Source organism: Tamandua tetradactyla, chromosome 3 (genome assembly GCF_023851605.1).
Source record: "Tamandua tetradactyla isolate mTamTet1 chromosome 3, mTamTet1.pri, whole genome shotgun sequence".
Lineage (NCBI taxonomy): Eukaryota > Metazoa > Chordata > Mammalia > Pilosa > Myrmecophagidae > Tamandua > Tamandua tetradactyla.
Window position 1 is genome coordinate 129,957,725 of NC_135329.1, and position 18,587 is coordinate 129,976,311.

The window sequence follows — 18,587 nt, forward strand, 5'->3', positions numbered from 1 at the left end:
AGAACAAAGGTAGACAATGGGTTTAAGAATAAAACTGAAAACTTATAATATAAAATAACACATTGATGACTTACACCATATTTTTTTGCCAAATCAGTAAGGCTATCCTCATTTATTTAAAATCAAACTGCTCGAAAACCTATGTTTAGAATTTCTACAAAATACATATAATTTAAACGTGGCTCTGATAATTCAGATGATCTAAATAATAGTACAAAGACTACTGTAATGAAGTATACATCAAATGCATTTTTGGAAGAATACATTCCTTCTATAGTCAATAAAAATCCCAGAGATAGCAAAATCTGTGAATCTTTTATTTTTGCATAAGAAATGAAGTGCTCAAAGGTTTTAAAAAGTCAACGTTAAAACACAAGATATTTGTAAACTTTCTCCTTTCGAAGTTAACAAAGAAAGCCTGAATTTTGCTTATACTTCCTCTCATAAGTTACAGATAACAACTATTGCTTTATCAGTGTAAAATGACTTAATGGTAGCAAATTATCAAATGCAATTTAGATACCAGTGGCTCTTAATTAAATCATTTTTCAAAAGGAAATGAGCCAAATTTTATAGAATGCATTTTTCTAGGAAGGGTGCAGATTAAGAAGAGATTTGACTATTGAGCAGATGGAAATATTAGTGGTCAATGAGAGGGAGGGGTAAGGGGTAAGGTATATATGAGTTTTTTCTTTTTATTTCTTTTTCTGGAGTGATGCAAATGTTCTAAAAAATGATCATGGTAATGCATATATTACTATGTGATGATATTGTGAGCCACTGATTGTACACCATACATGGAATGTTTATATGTTAAGGATGTCCATGTGTGCGATAAAGACTGAGAGGGTATAATCTAGGAATGTCTAGAGTGTATAATGATAGTGACTAAATGTACAAATTTACAAACTGTTTTTGCATGAGGAAGAACATAGGAATGTCATTACTGCAAGGTGTTGAAAATTGATAGTAATTAATATTTTAAAATTTAAACTTATGTGTGAGACTAAAGCAAAAAATGTTTATTTGGTACAAAATTTATATTTCTACTAGTGCATTTCATAATATAACTTACGTGGACAGCTTAATTGAACACCATAAGTACATGTTACCTTGAGTAGGGCATGAGATTTTGTTGGTTTGTCCAGAGTGATGCCCCGATAAATCCCAGAGTGATTTGAACAGTGAATAAAAAAATATTTGTAAAGTCCCCTTTGGGGAATGGTGGGAAAGGGAGAAAATTCAACTTCCCCAAGTTGAATTCTTGATATTCTCACAAGCAGTGCAGACAACAAAAGCAATAGACTGAGCCTCCAGTCTTGGAGTTTGTTCAATATGAGATTTAACCCCACAAAGGATAGGTCAAGTCTACTTAAAATTAGGCCTAAGAGTCACCCCCCAAGAGAACCTCTTTTGTTGCCCAGATGTGGCCTCTCTCTCCAGACAACACAACAAGCAAACTCACTGCCTTCTCCCTGTCTATGAGGGACATGACCCTCAGGGGTGTGGACCTTCCTGGCAATGTGGGACAGAATTCCTAGAATGAGCTGAGACTCAGCATCAACGGATTGAGAAAACCTTCTCGACCAAAAGGGGGAAGAGCGAAATGAGACAAAATAAAGTGTCAATGGCTGAGAGATTCCAAACAGAGTTGAGAGGTTATTCTGGAGGTTATTCTTATGCATTAAATAGATATCACCTTGTTAACAAGTCAAGATGTAATGAAGAGGCTGGAGGGAACTGTCTGAAAATGTAGAGCTGTGTTCCAGTAGCCATGTTTCTTGAAGATGATTGTATAATGATATAGCTTTCACAATGTGACTAGGTGATTTTGAAAACCTTGTCTCTGATACTCCTTTTATCTACCTTATCAACAGATGAGTAAAACATATAGAATAAAAATAAATAACAGGGGGAACAAATGTTAAAATAAATTTAGATTGAAATGCTAGTGATCAATGAAAGGGAAGGGTAAGGGGTATGGTATGTATGAATTTCGTTGTTTTTTTATTTCTTTTTCTGAATTGATGCAAATGTTCTAAGAAATTATCATGATGATGAATACGCAACTACGTGATGATATTGTGAATTACTGATTAAATATGTAGAACAGAATGATCATAAGTTAAGAATGTTTGCGTTTGTTTGATTTTTAAAAAAAAAATTAAAAATTAATTTAAAAAAAGAATGTCCATGTTTGTATGTTGTTTTGGTTTGATTAAAAAAAAAAGAAGAGATTTGAAAATAATCAAAAGGACAGTCTTTTATTACCGCATCTAAACTCACAAATACAAACTGTCTTCAACTGGCTAACCCACTAGATTACCAAGTCAGTTATAATCTTTTAGGCCAACCACAAAGAAATTAGAGAAAATATAAAACAATACATATGGGTGAAAAAATGTTGTCAGCATATTGTATTATGTGATCTTTAAAGCTTTTCTAGGAATATCCTTCACTAAAAATAGGATTCTGGAAAGCGATGTGTACCTTCATTATCTAATGGCAAAATCTGTTTTGTTTTTTACATCAAAATGTGATTTTCCTTGAAAGATAGTTGTTATTCAGAAAGGACTTAAAACACAGTATAAGCAGAAAACTAGGAAAGCTATTCTGCAATGCGGAAGGTTTTTCTGATGAAATGATGCCAAAGTATATTCAGCGATATCTGAATGATGGAAACTGAACCAAGAATAACTACACAAAAGCTTCAATCTTTATTCACTGTTTAAATGAAAGAAGTGCATTTAGTTAGAAAGAAACTGTGCATTTTGACCTTGTATGAACAGAGTTAGAAACAACTGCTATTTATAGGTTTGAAAACTAGGCACTAAAAGTAACTGAGGTTTCCCAAAGATATCTGTATTATTTAACTTAGTCTGTAATTAAAGCATTATAATTGAATGTGTAGACTTTGTAAACAAACAACAAATCAGTAAGGTAATCAAATTATAATGATATTCAAATATTTTAGACAAAACCATATAAAAAACATAAAAATGTACCTTAGAAATTTCAGTGGTCAGTAAGCAGACAGTAGGGATTAGAAAAAAAATGTGTGTTATAAATAAGCTGATAACATAGAGGAAAATAAAGTAAATAAGAGCAATCAAATTAAAAGCTGATGAAAATGGGAGAGCTCACTGCACTGAAATTTTATAAATAATGAAATAATATAAAATATATGAAATATATGAAATAATATAATTTTTATTTAGTGATAACCTTTATCTTCCAAATTTAGGAAATAAAAATCAAAATGTAGTTACTAATAGATTCAATAAAATCAAATAAAATATTTTAAATTTAAGTTCATCAAATTTAACCTGTTGATTTTTATTTCATAAATAAAATATATAAAGTAAAGATTACATAAATCAGTAATGATAAACTTCTAAGTGTATTAAAAGGTACAGCATAGTAACAACATTAACCACATTCAACTAAGTCTACTATTTCAGAGGACACACTGAATCTTAATTAGAATCTAGAATATATAGAAGAATTAAAAATTTTTCATATTTGGTAGAGCCACATACTTCACAAAACTTAAGGGTAATATAAAAATATAATGGCCTAACCTTGTAAATATTTTTTAAAATTACCATGAAATTCTTTTTCAATACAAAATAGAAATAATTTTATTACACTAATGATCTACTACATTACTCTGCATCTATTGATTTCATCGCTTGAAAAGTGGAATTCTTTAGAACTCCATAAAATTTGAAAATAAATGACCTATTCCTCATTCAAAATTCCTAAAAGTGTCTTCCTTGTGTGTCCTCATCAATTTATTGGGTGAAGTTTGGCATTTTGGTTATCTTTCTGAATACAGCAAATTACAGAGATGTTATATTTAAGAGTTATCATGTCAAATCTACAATTTTAAGAAAATGAGTCCCCTAAATTCATACACATCTGTTTAATTAGCAAAAAGTATGCTCCTATGGGTGTGCTTTTATCACTAAAGACTCTCTTACAATTGTCTATCTTTCTAAAAACTAAGCATATTGCTTCTTGGGTACAGTGTTTTTGTTTTAGGTGACAAAAGTTTTGATAATGAATAGTGGTGATGGTAGTTCAACATTGTAAATATAATTAATGCCACTGAATTATACACTTAAAAATGGTTAAAATGGTAAATTTTATGATATATGCCACCACAATTAAGAATGAATTAAAAAAACTATAAGCAACATACAGACATGTACTATTGTCAGGTAATTTTTCAGCGCCTGGCTTACTGCACAGAACATAACAGATGCTCAAGGAACTTTGTACAATAAATGACTACATGAATGAATAGTTTGTGTAGGCTGGAGAAATTATTAAATTTCTTTTCATACAGTGGAAATACCAACATTATTGAAGTCAAAATGAGTAGTTTTTTACTCAGCCATAATTCTAGTACATAAGGTATTTATTTGCTTTAATAATATAGTAATTACACTTTGGATTAGAAATGCCCAAAAGCAAAATTATAATAAAATATGATAACCAGTAAAAAAAATTTAAGATACCAATAACTGTATTTCTATTACCTTATTTTATTTTTTATTCAGCAAATACAGTTGAACTCTCACCTTGCTAGGTAGCCATCCTAGATACTGACTAAAATAAATTCTTATTAATATATTTTTAAAACAAATATAGTTAAAACAAACTATAAAATAAAAATAGGTAAAAAGACTTGGGTTAGGACTTTAACTGATTTTGTACCCCCATTAGTCCTACCTACCACCCCCACTCTCAGATAACTGAATCAAAGGAATAACATGACTCATGAAGAGCACTTTGTATATACATTTAACCATTTGTCCTTAACTACTTATAGTTTAAACAAGTATGTGCTTCCATTTAAAGAAGCACTGAACAATTTGTTAACCATAAAAGTGGGCAAGAGAAAATAATGATGAGTTACCAATTTTAGACAAATTATGTGTGTCAGACACTGTATTCAGCACTGAAAGTGGGTTATCTCCTTTAATCTTCAAAAAAACCCTTTAAGGCAGATACCATTATTATTATCCTCCTTTTTCAGATGAGAAAACTGAGGCTGAGAGGTTAAATAACTTGTCCAAGGTCATACAGCTAAGAAATAGCAAACTCACATTTAAACTCAAGTCTATTTGTCTCTAGAATTATGATTTTAAATTTAAACTATTTTATACATACAAAAACATTAAAAAAACATATGAATCACTTACTAAAATTGACTAAAGTAAGATTAATCACTTGAAAACACACATTCCAGTTTAGACTCTCAAGGTAAATTGTGCCATGTTTGTCTAAGTTAATCTTTAACTGGTTTAAAAATTAAGTCAAATTAAATTTGGTTCTTACTGAACATCAGAATCCTCATAATCTATAGAAGTTTAGATAAAACTGGTCCTCCTTCCATGTAAGCAGTGCAAAAATTATACTTGTTTTGATTAAATATAGGAAAATATAGAAACTTAAGAGTCAAGGTTATCTTCCTTACAAAGCACAAAGAAACAAGAGACCAACATAATAGTGTACAAATGTTCATCATAAGAACTGGACTTAGTTCCCCACTGCAAGCTAAATACTTTTCAAAAAAATTAAAAAACTGAGAAGAAAATCATCAAGCTGTACATTTACAATATGTGTACTTTTTGCATATTATATTATACCTCAATAAAAATGTGAAAAATTTAGCTTAATTATTCCTTTTTGTGGCAGATGTCTATTTCTCTACACATCTGAACACCTAATTAACAACACTGCCATCTAGTATACATAGTGTGTTTTAGTTTTTTGCACATGATAAGTAGGGTTGAGACAATTCTTGCACAAGAGTCTTAATAAATCAGGCATTAGACTATTCTTTTTTGTTTACTTTAATAAACAAATTATTGCTTGAACATTTTCAAATTTTCCTCCTTTCCTTGAACACTGCTTGCAACAGATGTTTACCTGGAAAAGATGCTAGTTGGGGATGTGCGGCTAAGGCTGTGGGTGTACCAAGTGTCCCCAAACCACCAAATTCTGAATGCCCTGAGCTGGCTGAATGTAGACCAAAGACTGGGTGGCTGACCATTGGGAAGGCACTCGACACTGTGGACACGTTAAACGGTTGATCCCCAGCTGCTCTGAATAAATGTCCTGGGAGGGAAAAAAACACACTTAAAATTGTACTGTTAAAAACAAATGAGATGTATCTGATTTCAGTTTTCTAGTTAGTTAAAATTTATAATGCCTTATCTACCAAATTTTTATTTTACATTTTTCTTTTACATTTTGTTCTTCAAACCCTACAGAATAGGATAGTTCTAGAAAAAGAAAAGTATTCTAAAAATAACTGAAATGATAATTACTTCGAATTTGAGATTTGGGAATTGATGTTTTAAGTAAATAATTCTCACTAATTAAAATAGTTTGACCTGAGGAAGTAAAGTCAATTTACTGTTGACACATGTACATATAATATACTTTCAAAACTTTGAACTCATAATAAGGAAATACAAACTTTCTATTAATCTAGGGATGAAACCAATGAGATAGGACCAGAATCTGTCACCAAGTCATTACCTAAATTATCATATGCTCTAGGCAAAGTACTCGCTCCAAGTTCTGGTATGATGGAATCTGAGCTCTGCTTCTATGCAATACCTCTTAGGTAAAAGCTGATACCAAAATGTGATTATATTCTAGCCTAATAAAACAATATACAAGACAACAAAGATTCAATGAATTAGCTTACTGAAATATTTCTAAATGAATTTATGGGTGGCTATCGATGTAAAAATCATTTTTTTTTACTTTGATAGTAAGAATAAATTCAATTCAAATGGCTTTTAAATTTAAACTTTTACCCAAAAGAGATCTAGTGCCAAGTATCACAGTCACAGGTTAGAGAGCTATAATAGCAAAAACACAACATTTTTCAAACTTTGCAGGGGTGTGGTATAAATTCTTTTAATTCCTGGAAATCTTTCACTTCCAGGAAATAATTAAAGTTCTCTGGCTTGTTTCCATGAAAACAGAATATCAGACCTTACATATCAGAGGCAGGCTATCAACCAGGGTTAGTAAAAGGCTTCTGAAGATGAAATAAAATTGTGCCCTATACTAAAATCTGAAGGCTTCCTTCCTTATCTCTTGTTTATATCAGCCTTGATTGTGACTTGTAATTTAGTTCTCACACAATATATTTTTGAAGTAAATTTTAAAATGTAAGTAAAAATATATACTTTCTGTTATCATTTAGTTAACCAAATCTCTCTTCTTTGCTTTTTGATCACTGAGAACCAAGAGGTAGTCCTCCAAGAGGTCAGAGCACTCCCTCAGAGACAGATATAATCCCAGATATTTTACTGAAATAACCCTATATTCTCTAATAAAGTACAGAGATTGAGAGCAGTGCTCCTACTATATAACAAGGCGTTAACTAGAACTCATAGGGAAGATAGTCTCTTTATAAGAAAGGCCCAAGAAGAAGCTGAGGGAGGAAAACAAGGAAAAGGCACATATTTGGGTGTTCTAAGTCAGTCAGTTTTGTTTTTGTTCATCACACACTAAACAGAAAATTGGTGAATTTGACAATTATGCTTTATCAGAGTACCCGATTGTATTAGCACTTAAGTTGAATAAAAACAAACAGGTTAACAGTGGCTCAGTGGCAGAATTTTTGCCTGCCACGCCAGAGACCCGGGTTCAATTTCCGGAGCCTGTCCATGACAAAAAAACCCAACAAAAACAGGTTATGCTACTGAAAAGAAGGTTACTAAAATCACTATCTTTAAGACGGTGCTGTTTTTTTTTTTTTAAGGGGGTGGGAAGATGGCATATTCTTAGAAATCCAGCTAGTTTATTCAAATATGTTTAATCAACTACCTTATTTATAAACATACTATAATCAGCTACATTTCTTGCTATATCAATTTTCCTGATAACCATTCTGAACTGAATCTTTTAATCTGGGGGATGTTAACAGACATCCATCAATGATAGTTTACAAAGCAGTAACTCTTAAATTCTATTTGTCAACTATATATATATATGGGATAATGATTTAGCACAAAAAATTTTCAGGGTAGACAACTATTAAAAGTATATTAAAATACACAAAAATATTCTAAAAAATCTAAACAGATTGAAATTATAAAGGATTGAAAATTGATAGAAATACTACTACAACAGGTAATGAATTGGTAGTAACTGTTCTTCGATACATGGTTAAAACATGAATTTTACTGTGAAGAAGTAAATGTATTAAATGTTAGAGTCTCATGAACAGAAAACATGAGCAATAACTAAAAGAAGTTATCAACTTTGCCGCAATAATTAAAAACCAATCACTGGTGACTTCCGGAAAAGATGGCGGCTTAGTAAGACGCGCGGGTCTTAGTTCCTCCTCCAGAACAGCTACTAAAAAAATAGAAATGGTACAGAACAGCTCCCGGAGCCATGACAGACACCAAAAAGACAGCGTACCCCATTCTGGAACGGCTGAACAGGCAGGGAGAATCCGCTGCGGTGAGATCACCGAGGGGCGCGCGCTTCCCCGGACCGGGACGGTTGGCGGCCGGAGTTCCACCCTCCCTCCTTCCCGGGCCGGCTGGGAGAATTGGGCAGGCGGTCTCCTCAAGCCGCAGAGGCTGGCGCTCCCCCCCACACGCAGCACCTGGGACCGGCTGGGAGAATTGGATCGGAGGCCCCCCAAGCCTCGGAGACCGGTGACCAGGGTCCCTTCCACACACATGCCTTCCTGGTCTGGCTGGGAATGTTGGATAGGCACTCCCCCAAGCCACGGTGGCCGGTGCCCCCCCCGCCACGCTTGGAGTCCCGGGCCGGCTGGGAGATTTGGACCGGCACTCCCCCAAGCCGCAGAGGCCGGCGACCCTCCCCACGCGCGGATTCCCGGGCCGGCTGGGAGATTCGGATCGGCACTTCCCCAAGCCACGGCGGCCGGCGCCCCCTCCAACACGCGGATTCCCAGGCCGGCTGGGAGATTCGGATCGGCACTCCCCCAAACTGCTTTGGCTGGCGACCCTCCCCCACAGTGAGAGTTTTCCATAGTTAAAGGACCCACAGCACCTTTTACTGGTGGGACCCGCAGACAGACGAGCGCCACAAGCACCACCTACTGGGTAGGATAAGAAAAACAGAGACCAGAGATTTCACAGAAAAATCTTTGAACCTGCTGGGTACCACACCCAGGGAAATCTGATTAAATGCCCAGACGACAGCAGAAAATAACGGATCACACTCGGAAAATTGAAGATATAGCCAAGTCAAAGGAACAAACCAATAGTTCAAATGAGATACAGGAGCTGAGACAACTAATGCTGAATATACGAACAGAAATGGAAAACCTCTTCAAAAACCAAATCAATAAATTGAGGGAGGACATGAAGAAGGCAAAGGATGAACAAAAAGAAGAAATGGAAAGTCTGAAAAAACAAATCACAGAACTTATGGGAATGAAGGACAAAATAGAAAAGATGGAAAAACAATGGATACCTACAATGGTATATTTAAAGAGACAGAAGCTAGAATTAGTGAACTGGAGGATGGAACACCTGAATTCCAAAAAGAAACAGAAACTATAGGGAAAAGAATGGAAAAACTTGAGCAGGGGATCAGGGAACTGAATGACAATATGAAGCACACAAATATACGTGTTGTGGGTGTCCCAGAAGGAGAAGAGAAGGGAAAAGGAGGAGAAAAACTAATGGAAGAAATTATCACTGAAAATTTGCCAACTCTTATGAAAGACCTAAAATTAAAGATCCAAGAAGTACAGCGCACCCCAAAGAGAATAGACCCAAATAGGCGTTCTCCAAGACACTTACTAGTTAGAATGTCAGAGGTCAAAAAGAGAGGATCTTGAAAGCAGCAAGAGAAAAACAATTCATCACATACAAGGGAAGCCCAATAAGACTATGCGTAGATTTCTCAACAGAAACCATGGAGGCTAGAAGACAGTGGGATGATATATTTAAATTACTAAAAGAGAAAAACTGCCAACCAAGACTCCTATATTCAGCAAAATTGTCCTTCAAAAATGAGGGAGAAATTAAAACATTTTCAGAAAAAAAGTCATGGAGAGAATTTGTGACCAAGAGACCAGCTCTGCAAGAAATACTAAAGGGAGCACTAGAGTCAGATACAAAAAGACAGAAGAGAGAGGTATGGAGAAGAGTGTAGAAAGAAGGGAAATTAGATATGATATATATAATACAAAAGGCAAAATGGTAGAGGAAAATATTATCCAAACAGTAATAACACTAAATGTTAATGGACTGAATTCCCCAATCAAAAGACATAGACTGGCAGAATGGATTAAAAAACAGGATCCTTCTATATACTGTCTACAGGAAACACATCTTAGACCCAAAGATAAACATAGGTTGAAAGTGAAAGGTTAGGAAAAGATATTTCATGCAAATAACAACCAGAAAAGAGCAGGAGTAGCTATACTAATATCAAACAAATTAGACTTCAAATGTAAAACAGTTAAAAGAGACAAAGAAGGACACTATATACTAATAAAAGGAACAATTAAATAAGAAGACATAACAATCATAAATATTTATGCACCGAACCAGAATGCCCGAAAATATGTGAGGAATACACTGCAAACACTGAAAAGGGAAATACACACATATACCATAATAGTTGGAGACTTCAATTCCCCACTCTCATCAATGGACAGAACATCTAGACAGAGGATCAATAAAGAAATAGAGAATTTGAATATTACAATAAATGAGTTAGACTTAACAAACATTTATAGGACATTTCATCCCACAACAGCAGGATACACCTTTTTCTCAAGTGCTCATGGATCATTCTCAAAGACAGACCATATGCTGGGTCACAAAGCAAGTCTTAACAAACTTAAAAAGATTGAAATCATACACAACACTTTCTCGGATCATAAAGGAATAAAGTTGGAAATCAATAATAGGCAGAGTGCCAGAAAATTCACAAATATGTGGAGGCTCAACAACACACTCTTAAACAACGAGTGGGTCAAGGAAGAAATTGCAAGAGAAATTAGTAAATATCTCGAGGTGAATGAAAACGAAAACACAACATATCAAAACCTATGGGGCGCAGCAAAGGCAGTGCTAAGAGGGAAATTTATTGCCCTAAATGCCTATATCAGAAAAGAAGAAAAGGCAAAAATTCAGGAATTAACTGTCCACTTGGAAGAACTGGAGAAAGAACAGCAAACTAACCCCAAAGCAAGCAAAAGGAAAGAAATAACAAAGATTAGAGCAGAAATAAATGAAATTGAAAACATGAAAACAATAGAGAAAATCAGTAAGACCAGAAGTTGGTTCTATGAGAAAATAAATAAGATTATGGGCCCTTAGCAAGACTGACAAAAAGAAGAGAGAGGACGCAAATAAATAAGATCAAAAATGGAAGAGGAGACAAACCACTGACCTCACAGAAATAAAGGAGGTAATAACAGGATACTATAAATAACTTTACGCTAATAAATACAACAATTTAGAGGAAATGGACGGGTTCCTGGAAAGGCATGAACAACCAACTTTGACTCAAGAAGAAACAGATGACCTCAACAAACCAATCACAAGTAAAGAAATTGAATCAGTCATTGAAAAGCTTCCTAAAAAGAAAAGTCCAGGCCCAGACGGCTTCACATCTGAATTCTACCAAACATTCCAGAAAGAATTAGTACCAACTCTCCTCAAACTCTTCAAAAAAATTGAAGTGGAGGGAAAGCTACCTAATTCATTCTATGAAGCCAACATCACCCTCATACCAAAACCAGGCAAAGATATTACAAAAAAGAAAACTGCAGACCAATCTCTCTAATGAATATAGATGCAAAAATCCTCAATAAAATTCTAGCAAATCGAATCCAACAATACATTAAAAGAATTATACATCATGACCAAGTAGGATTCATCCCCGGTATGCAAGGATGGTTCAACATAAGAAAATCAATTAACGTAATACACCATATCAACAAATCAAAGTAGAAAAATCACATGATCATCTCAATTGATGCAGAGAAGGCATTTGACAAGATTCAACATCCTTTCCTGTTGAAAACACTTCAAAAGATAGGAATACAAGGGAACATCCTTAAAATGATAGAGGGAATATATGAAAAACCCACAGCTAATATCAACCTCAATGGGGAAAAATTGAAAACTTTCCCCCTAAGATCAGGAACAAGACAAGGATGTCCACTATCACCACTATTATTCAACATTGTGTTGGAGGTTCTAGCCAGAGCAATTAGACAAGAAAAAGAAATACAAGGCATCAAAATTGGAAAGGAAGAAGTAAAACTATCACTGTTTGCAGACGATATGTTACTATACGTTGAAAACCCGGAAAAATCCACAACAAAACTACTAGAGCTAATAAATGAGTACAGCAAAGTAGCAGGTTACAAGATCAACATTCAAAAATCTGTAGCATTTTTATACACGAGCAATGAACAAACTGAGGGGGAAATCAAGAAATGAATCCCATTTACAATTGCAACTAAAAGAATAAAATACCTAGGAATAAATTTAAAGAGACAAAAAACCTATAGAAAGAAAACTACAAAAAACTGTTAAAAGAAATCAAAGAAGACCTAAATAGATGGAAGGGCATATTGTGTTCATGGATTGGAAGAGTAAATATAGTTAAGATGTCAATCCTACCTAAATTGATTTACAGATTCAATGCAATACCAATCAAAATCCCAACAACTTATTTTACAGAAATATAAAAACCAATAAGCAAATTTATCTGGAAGGGCAGGGTTCCCCGAATAGCTAAAAGTATCTTGAGGAAAAAAAACGAAACTGGAGGTCTCACGCTGCCGGACTTTAAGGCATATTATGAAGCCACAGTGGTCAAAACAGCATGGTATTGGCATAAAGATAGATATATCAACCAATGGAATCGAATAGAGTGCTCAGATATAGACCCTCTCATCTGTGGACATTTGATCTTTGATAAGGCAGTCAAGCCAACTCACCTGGGACAGAACAGTTTCTTTAATAAATGGTGCCTAGAGAACTGGATATCCATATGCAAAAGAATGAAAGAGGACCTGTATCTCACACCCTATACAAAAGTTAACTCAAAATGGATCAAAGATCTAAACATTAGGTCTAGGACCAAAAAACAGTTAGAGGAAAATGTAGGGAGATATCTTATGAAACTTACAATTGGAGGCAATTTTATGGACCTTAAGCCTCAAGCAAGAGCACTGAAGAAAGAAAGAAATAAACGGGAGCTCCTCAAAATTAAACACTTTTGTGCATCAAAGAACTTCATCAAGAAAGTAGAAAGACAGCCTACACAATGGGAGACAATATTTGGAAACGACATATCAGATAAAGGTCTAGTATCCAGAATTTATAAAGAGATTGTTCAACTCAACAACAAAAAGATAGCCAACCCAATTACAAAATGGGAAAAAGACTTGAACAGACACCTCTCAGAAGAGGAAATATAAATGGCCAAAAGGCACATGAAGAGATGCTCAATGTCTCTGGCCATTAGAGAAATGCAAATCAAAACCACAATGAGATATCATCTCACACCCACCAGAATGGCCATTATCAACAAAACAGAAAATGACAAGTGCTGGAGAGGATGCGGAGAAAGAGGCACACTTATCCACTGTTGGTGGGAATGTCAAATGGTGCAACCACTGTGGAAGGCAGTTTGGCGGTTCCTCAAAAAACTGAATATAGAATTGCCATATGACCCAGCAATACCATTGCTAGGTATCTACTCAAATGACTTAAGGGCAAAGACACAAATGGACATTTGCACACCAATGTTTATAGCAGCATTATTTACAATTGCAAAGAGATGGAAACAGCCAAAATGTCCATCAACAGATGAGTGGCTAAACAAACTGTGGCGTATACCTACGATGGAATATTATGCAGCTTTAAGACAGACTAAACTTATGAAGCATGTAATAACATGGATGGACCTAGAGAACATTATGCTGAGTGAGTCTAGCCAAAAACTAAAGGACAAATACTGTATGGTCCCACTGATGTGAACCGACATTTGAGAATAAACTTGGAATATGTCATTGGTAACAAAGACCAGCAGGAGTTAGAAACAGGGTAAGATAATGGGTAATTGGAGCTGAAGGGATACAGACTGTGCAACAGGACTAGATACAAAAACTCGAAAATGGACAGCACAATAATACCTAATTGTAATATAATTATGTTAAAACACTGAATGAAGCTGCATCTGAAAAAAAAAAACAAAACCAATCAGTGGGCAATGGTGGCACAGTAGCAGAGTTCTCGCCTGCCATGCCCGAGACCAGGGTTCAATTTCTGGTGCCTTCCCATGCCAAACAAGCAAACAAACAAACAATTACACACAGTTAGATACTAAAAGACATTCATTTCTTTTAACTCTAAAAAGAGTCACAGTGAAATGCAATGGAGTAAAAAATTCGAACAAAATGTGGGCTTCATTCATAATAGATTTCAATGGGTAAAAAATGTATGGACCTATACACAGAGATAGCTAAATCTATGTCTGGTAACACTGAAGAGGTAGTAGTTCAAATCAATGCCACTTTACTTCATTTTCTCATTTTTTTAACTAAGATGTTTAGTTTTTTAAATAATTAAATAATTATTAAAATAGAGCATAGAAAGTGCCCAAGTGGCAACTGAATCTATATATGGCCTATTTCTTTTTGGTGAGGAAAGATTCATTTTTATATTCATTTAGAGAAGACTAGAACCACATTACAATGTTACTGATAACATGTCTTATGAAAAATACCCTCATTAAAGATTTTCTGCTATATATTGAAAAAGTTATGCTACAGAAGATAAATAATTTAATAACAAATTTAATACTTTTTCTTATATTTTGCCTTTCTAGCATAAATCTACAACTTGGTGATGTAAAAAGAAATATATCTTTCTCATTAACAGGTTCAGTAACAAAACATAAAATTTTAGTATTGTTTTAGTACTTTTTTTAAATGCAGATACTTATTTCATATAAAAAATTCCAGAATTATGATGTTCTTTATTCAATAATTTGAGTAATTCAAACATTTCCTGAACATACCTATTAAGTATCAGACGCTATGCTTAGTAACTGACATATAAATAAGACATAATTCCTGACCTCAAGGAACTTGTATTTCAAATAGTAAAAGACTATTTCAAATCACAACATAAAACAAGTTAGCTAATATTTCTTATTATAAATTGGTACTGCCATATACAGAACTCAATAATATATCCCAAGTACCTAGAACAAACTCAGGTACATTATCTATATATACAATAAATAATTGCTGATTGAATCAATTCACTGCATATTAGGGGCAGAAAAGGCAAATAAATAGGGCTGATTCCAAAGGCCATCAAACAGAACAGGAAGCAGTCTGGAATCTTCATTTAAACTTGTAAGTAAGTATGCTTCCTAATATTTTTTTGCCATACATTTTCATCAATTGCTGGTCCTGAATTTTTTTTTTTAATTTTTACTTTTGTATTATCTTTGGCTCTTTATTGTTCCTAGATTCCATTTAAGTCACATGTTCTATTTGATCACACAAAATTCTACTAACTACTAGATCTTAAACTCTTAAGATTCACCTGTAGCCACAACTGCCACACATCCATTTCTTTCTCATCAAGATCTTTGGTCTTTCTATTCTTTCCAATCTTCTACCACCCCAGTAGCCCCATTGATTTCTTTTCCTCTAGATCCCCCATCACCAATTCTTCTGTTAGTCTTGAAACCAAAGTCTTATACCGACAATACGTTTAGTTCCTCTTTACACTCCCACTCCACAAAATATTAAATATTTGTACCTAGCTAGCCCGAAGACTCCCCTCTACTTGATTTGTAACATCATCAAAGTTTTCCTAATTACTAGATTGAGCTAATATTTTCTCTATCCTTCTTATCCTTAATCTCTCTCTACAGATGTGGTATTATGGATTTTCTCTTCTGTATTAAAATCTATTTCAACCCTAGTCGTTAAACTTCCTGGATCTGTCTTCTTACTTATATCTCTCAATAATACTACTATGATTTCTTTACCAGATTTTCTATCTTTTCTAGATGTAGGCATTCCTAAAGATTTTGTCCAGCTATCTCTTTTTTACCTCTCTATGCTTTCCTCCCTCCATTATTTCCTAGTTTCTACTGCTTTAAATATTGCCTCTAAGAAAATGTGTTCTAAGTCAGATTTTTAGGAATTTGAGAGCAAAAACTTCATCTTAGTCATCTAGGTGGCCTCAATACCTAGCATAATCTTAAATACAATAAGTACTTAAAAAAATGTTTGACACCATTGCGGTTTTCGTCACATTATTTCTTCCACCTCAGAATTCCCAAACTCATATAATATAGCCTTCAATTTCTGTCTTTTATAATTTCAGCTATTTTTTTCAGTTAAAAAACCCTCTTTACTTTGAAATAATTTCAAATCTACAGAACAGTTGCAAAAATAACACAAAACTCATACAAAACTCTAATAAACCTCCCACCCAGCTATCCAGACTTACCTACTTTTAACATTTTACCTTTCCTTCCCTTCCGTTCCTTTTACTCCCCCTATCTATTTTGTAAACATAAGAGACTAACTTGCATATATCATGCTCCTTGAACATATAATACTGCCATGCATATTTCCTAAGAACAAAGATATTTTCTAATGTAATCTCATTAAATAGTTATCAAGTTAAATAAATTCAACATTGATATAAAGCATACAGTCTATATTCCATTTGTTATAAATGCCCAGTAATGTCCTTTTGGGTATTTTATTCTCCATTATTAGATCCTGTCCTAGATTATGTATTGCATGTATTTGTCATTGTCTTTTTAGTGTCTGTGATTAATTATCTGTGTCAACTTGTCTAAGTTATGGTGCCCAGTTCTTTGGTCAAGCAAGCACTGGCCTGATTGTTACTGAGAGGATATTTTGCAGATTTAAATCATTAATCAGTTGAAAGCATCTATGGCTGTTTATATCTACAATCAATAAAGCAGTTTGCCTTGAGCAATGAAAGAAGTTCAATTCAATCAGCTGATGACCTTAAAGGGAGAACTGATGATTTCTGCAGCCAGAAAGAAGAATTTCTGTTTTATTTCAGCTGGCTACCTTTTCCTGTGAGCTTCATCAAAACATTCATCAGAAGGAAAACATACAAAAAAAAAAAAATTCATCAGTTTCCAGTAAGTTCAGAAGTTGCAGTCTGCCTTACAGAATTCGGCTTCCCAATCTCACAGTTACATGAGCCAAATGTTATAATAAATCTCAGAATATCTACATATAGTTAGCTTTCTCTAGAGGACCTTAATACACATTTTGGTACTGAAAGTGTGGTGTTGCTATTGCAAATACCTAAAAATGTGGAAATGCTTTGGAATTGGGTAAGGGTAGAGAGTAGAATTGTGAGGGCTCAAAAATGATTGAGAGCTGTAGAGAAAGACTGTACTGTCTTAGAGAATACATAAAATGTTATGAATAGAATATTGGTGGAAATATGAATGTGGCATTGGAAGGAAATGGTGACTCATTGGAAATTGGAAGAAAGTCAATCACTGTTATAAAGTAGCAGTGAACTAGGTGAAAATTGCTTCTGATGTTGGATGGAAGGCAGAACTTGACAACAATGAACACACATATTGAGCTAAGATTTCTAAGCTAAGTGAAGTAAGATGCAGTCTTATTTTCCCTTTAAGCTTATAGTGAAATGAGAGTTTAAGGATGATTAAACTATTTAAGCTCAAGGAAACAAGCAGTTTGGAAAATTCGTGGCCTAAACAGATAGTGTGTTCTGAGACTAGGGCCAGAAGTGGCCGTATCAGGAACTCCCTGAGCCCTCAGGAAGTGAGTCTCTAGAAGATAGAATTCCATGTGAATATTTAACTGAACAACCGTTTACAGGGTGTGGCTCAATAGGGATCCAGTCAGCCATTTCAGTGGAAGTCAGGATTGGAAATGCAGCTATTCAGGATGGATCTATATAAAGTTCTATTGTTAGATGGTTTGGGCCACATGAACTGCACAAAAAACTGACAAGGTTTTTGCAAACTTTACCAGTATAGAATGAAGGCGGCAGAGAGGAAATGAAGGAAGAATGATTTCAGCAGCTGAACCATGGAAGCAAAGGTCTGGACTGAAAAGATCTCATCAAGCTAAAAGAACCAGCACACCACTGTATGTGGAAAATACCAGATGGCCTCTGCCATGGAAGAAATTTGAACATCTGCCCTGGTGCTGGGAGTGGGAAGGCCTGGCATCCTGTTTTTCAGGGCGAATACTGAGACACCAAAGTATGAAGATGGTGGGGCCAGTTCTCCAGTGGAGAAAGCACTGCTGCTATGCAAATATTTGCAAGGAGTGGGACTCTATCAGGCCTGAAGGACAAAACACAGGCAAACATCAAACCATAGATACTCTTTGAACGTGAACTCTAATGGAGTTTGCCCTGCTTTGGGTTTCAGATTTCTTTGGGACCTGTGACCTGTTTTCCTTCTGATTTCTCCTTTCTGGATGTTTATCCAATACCTATAGTCACCTCAATAATTTTTACTCTATAAAAACCATTGTTCAAAGC

The 18,587-nt window shown here is 34.6% G+C and overlaps 1 protein-coding gene across 24 annotated transcripts in view; it reads right to left on the minus strand.

The window, feature by feature from the left end:
- The window catches only part of BAZ2B (bromodomain adjacent to zinc finger domain 2B), a 496,810-nt gene that overhangs the window by 121,939 nt on the left and 356,284 nt on the right, over positions 1-18,587 (minus strand). For 21 of the 24 annotated variants that reach the window (XM_077153953.1, XM_077153949.1, XM_077153954.1 and 18 more), the window contains one exon: positions 5,941-6,129. The exons of 2 other annotated variants lie outside the window; for them this stretch is intronic. In XM_077153953.1, coding sequence (XP_077010068.1) covers positions 5,941-6,129 — 189 coding nt within the window. Of the gene's footprint in view, positions 1-5,940; positions 6,130-6,555; positions 6,793-18,587 lie in introns of those variants that run through there. One more of the 24 variants, XM_077153962.1, reaches the window with a different exon arrangement.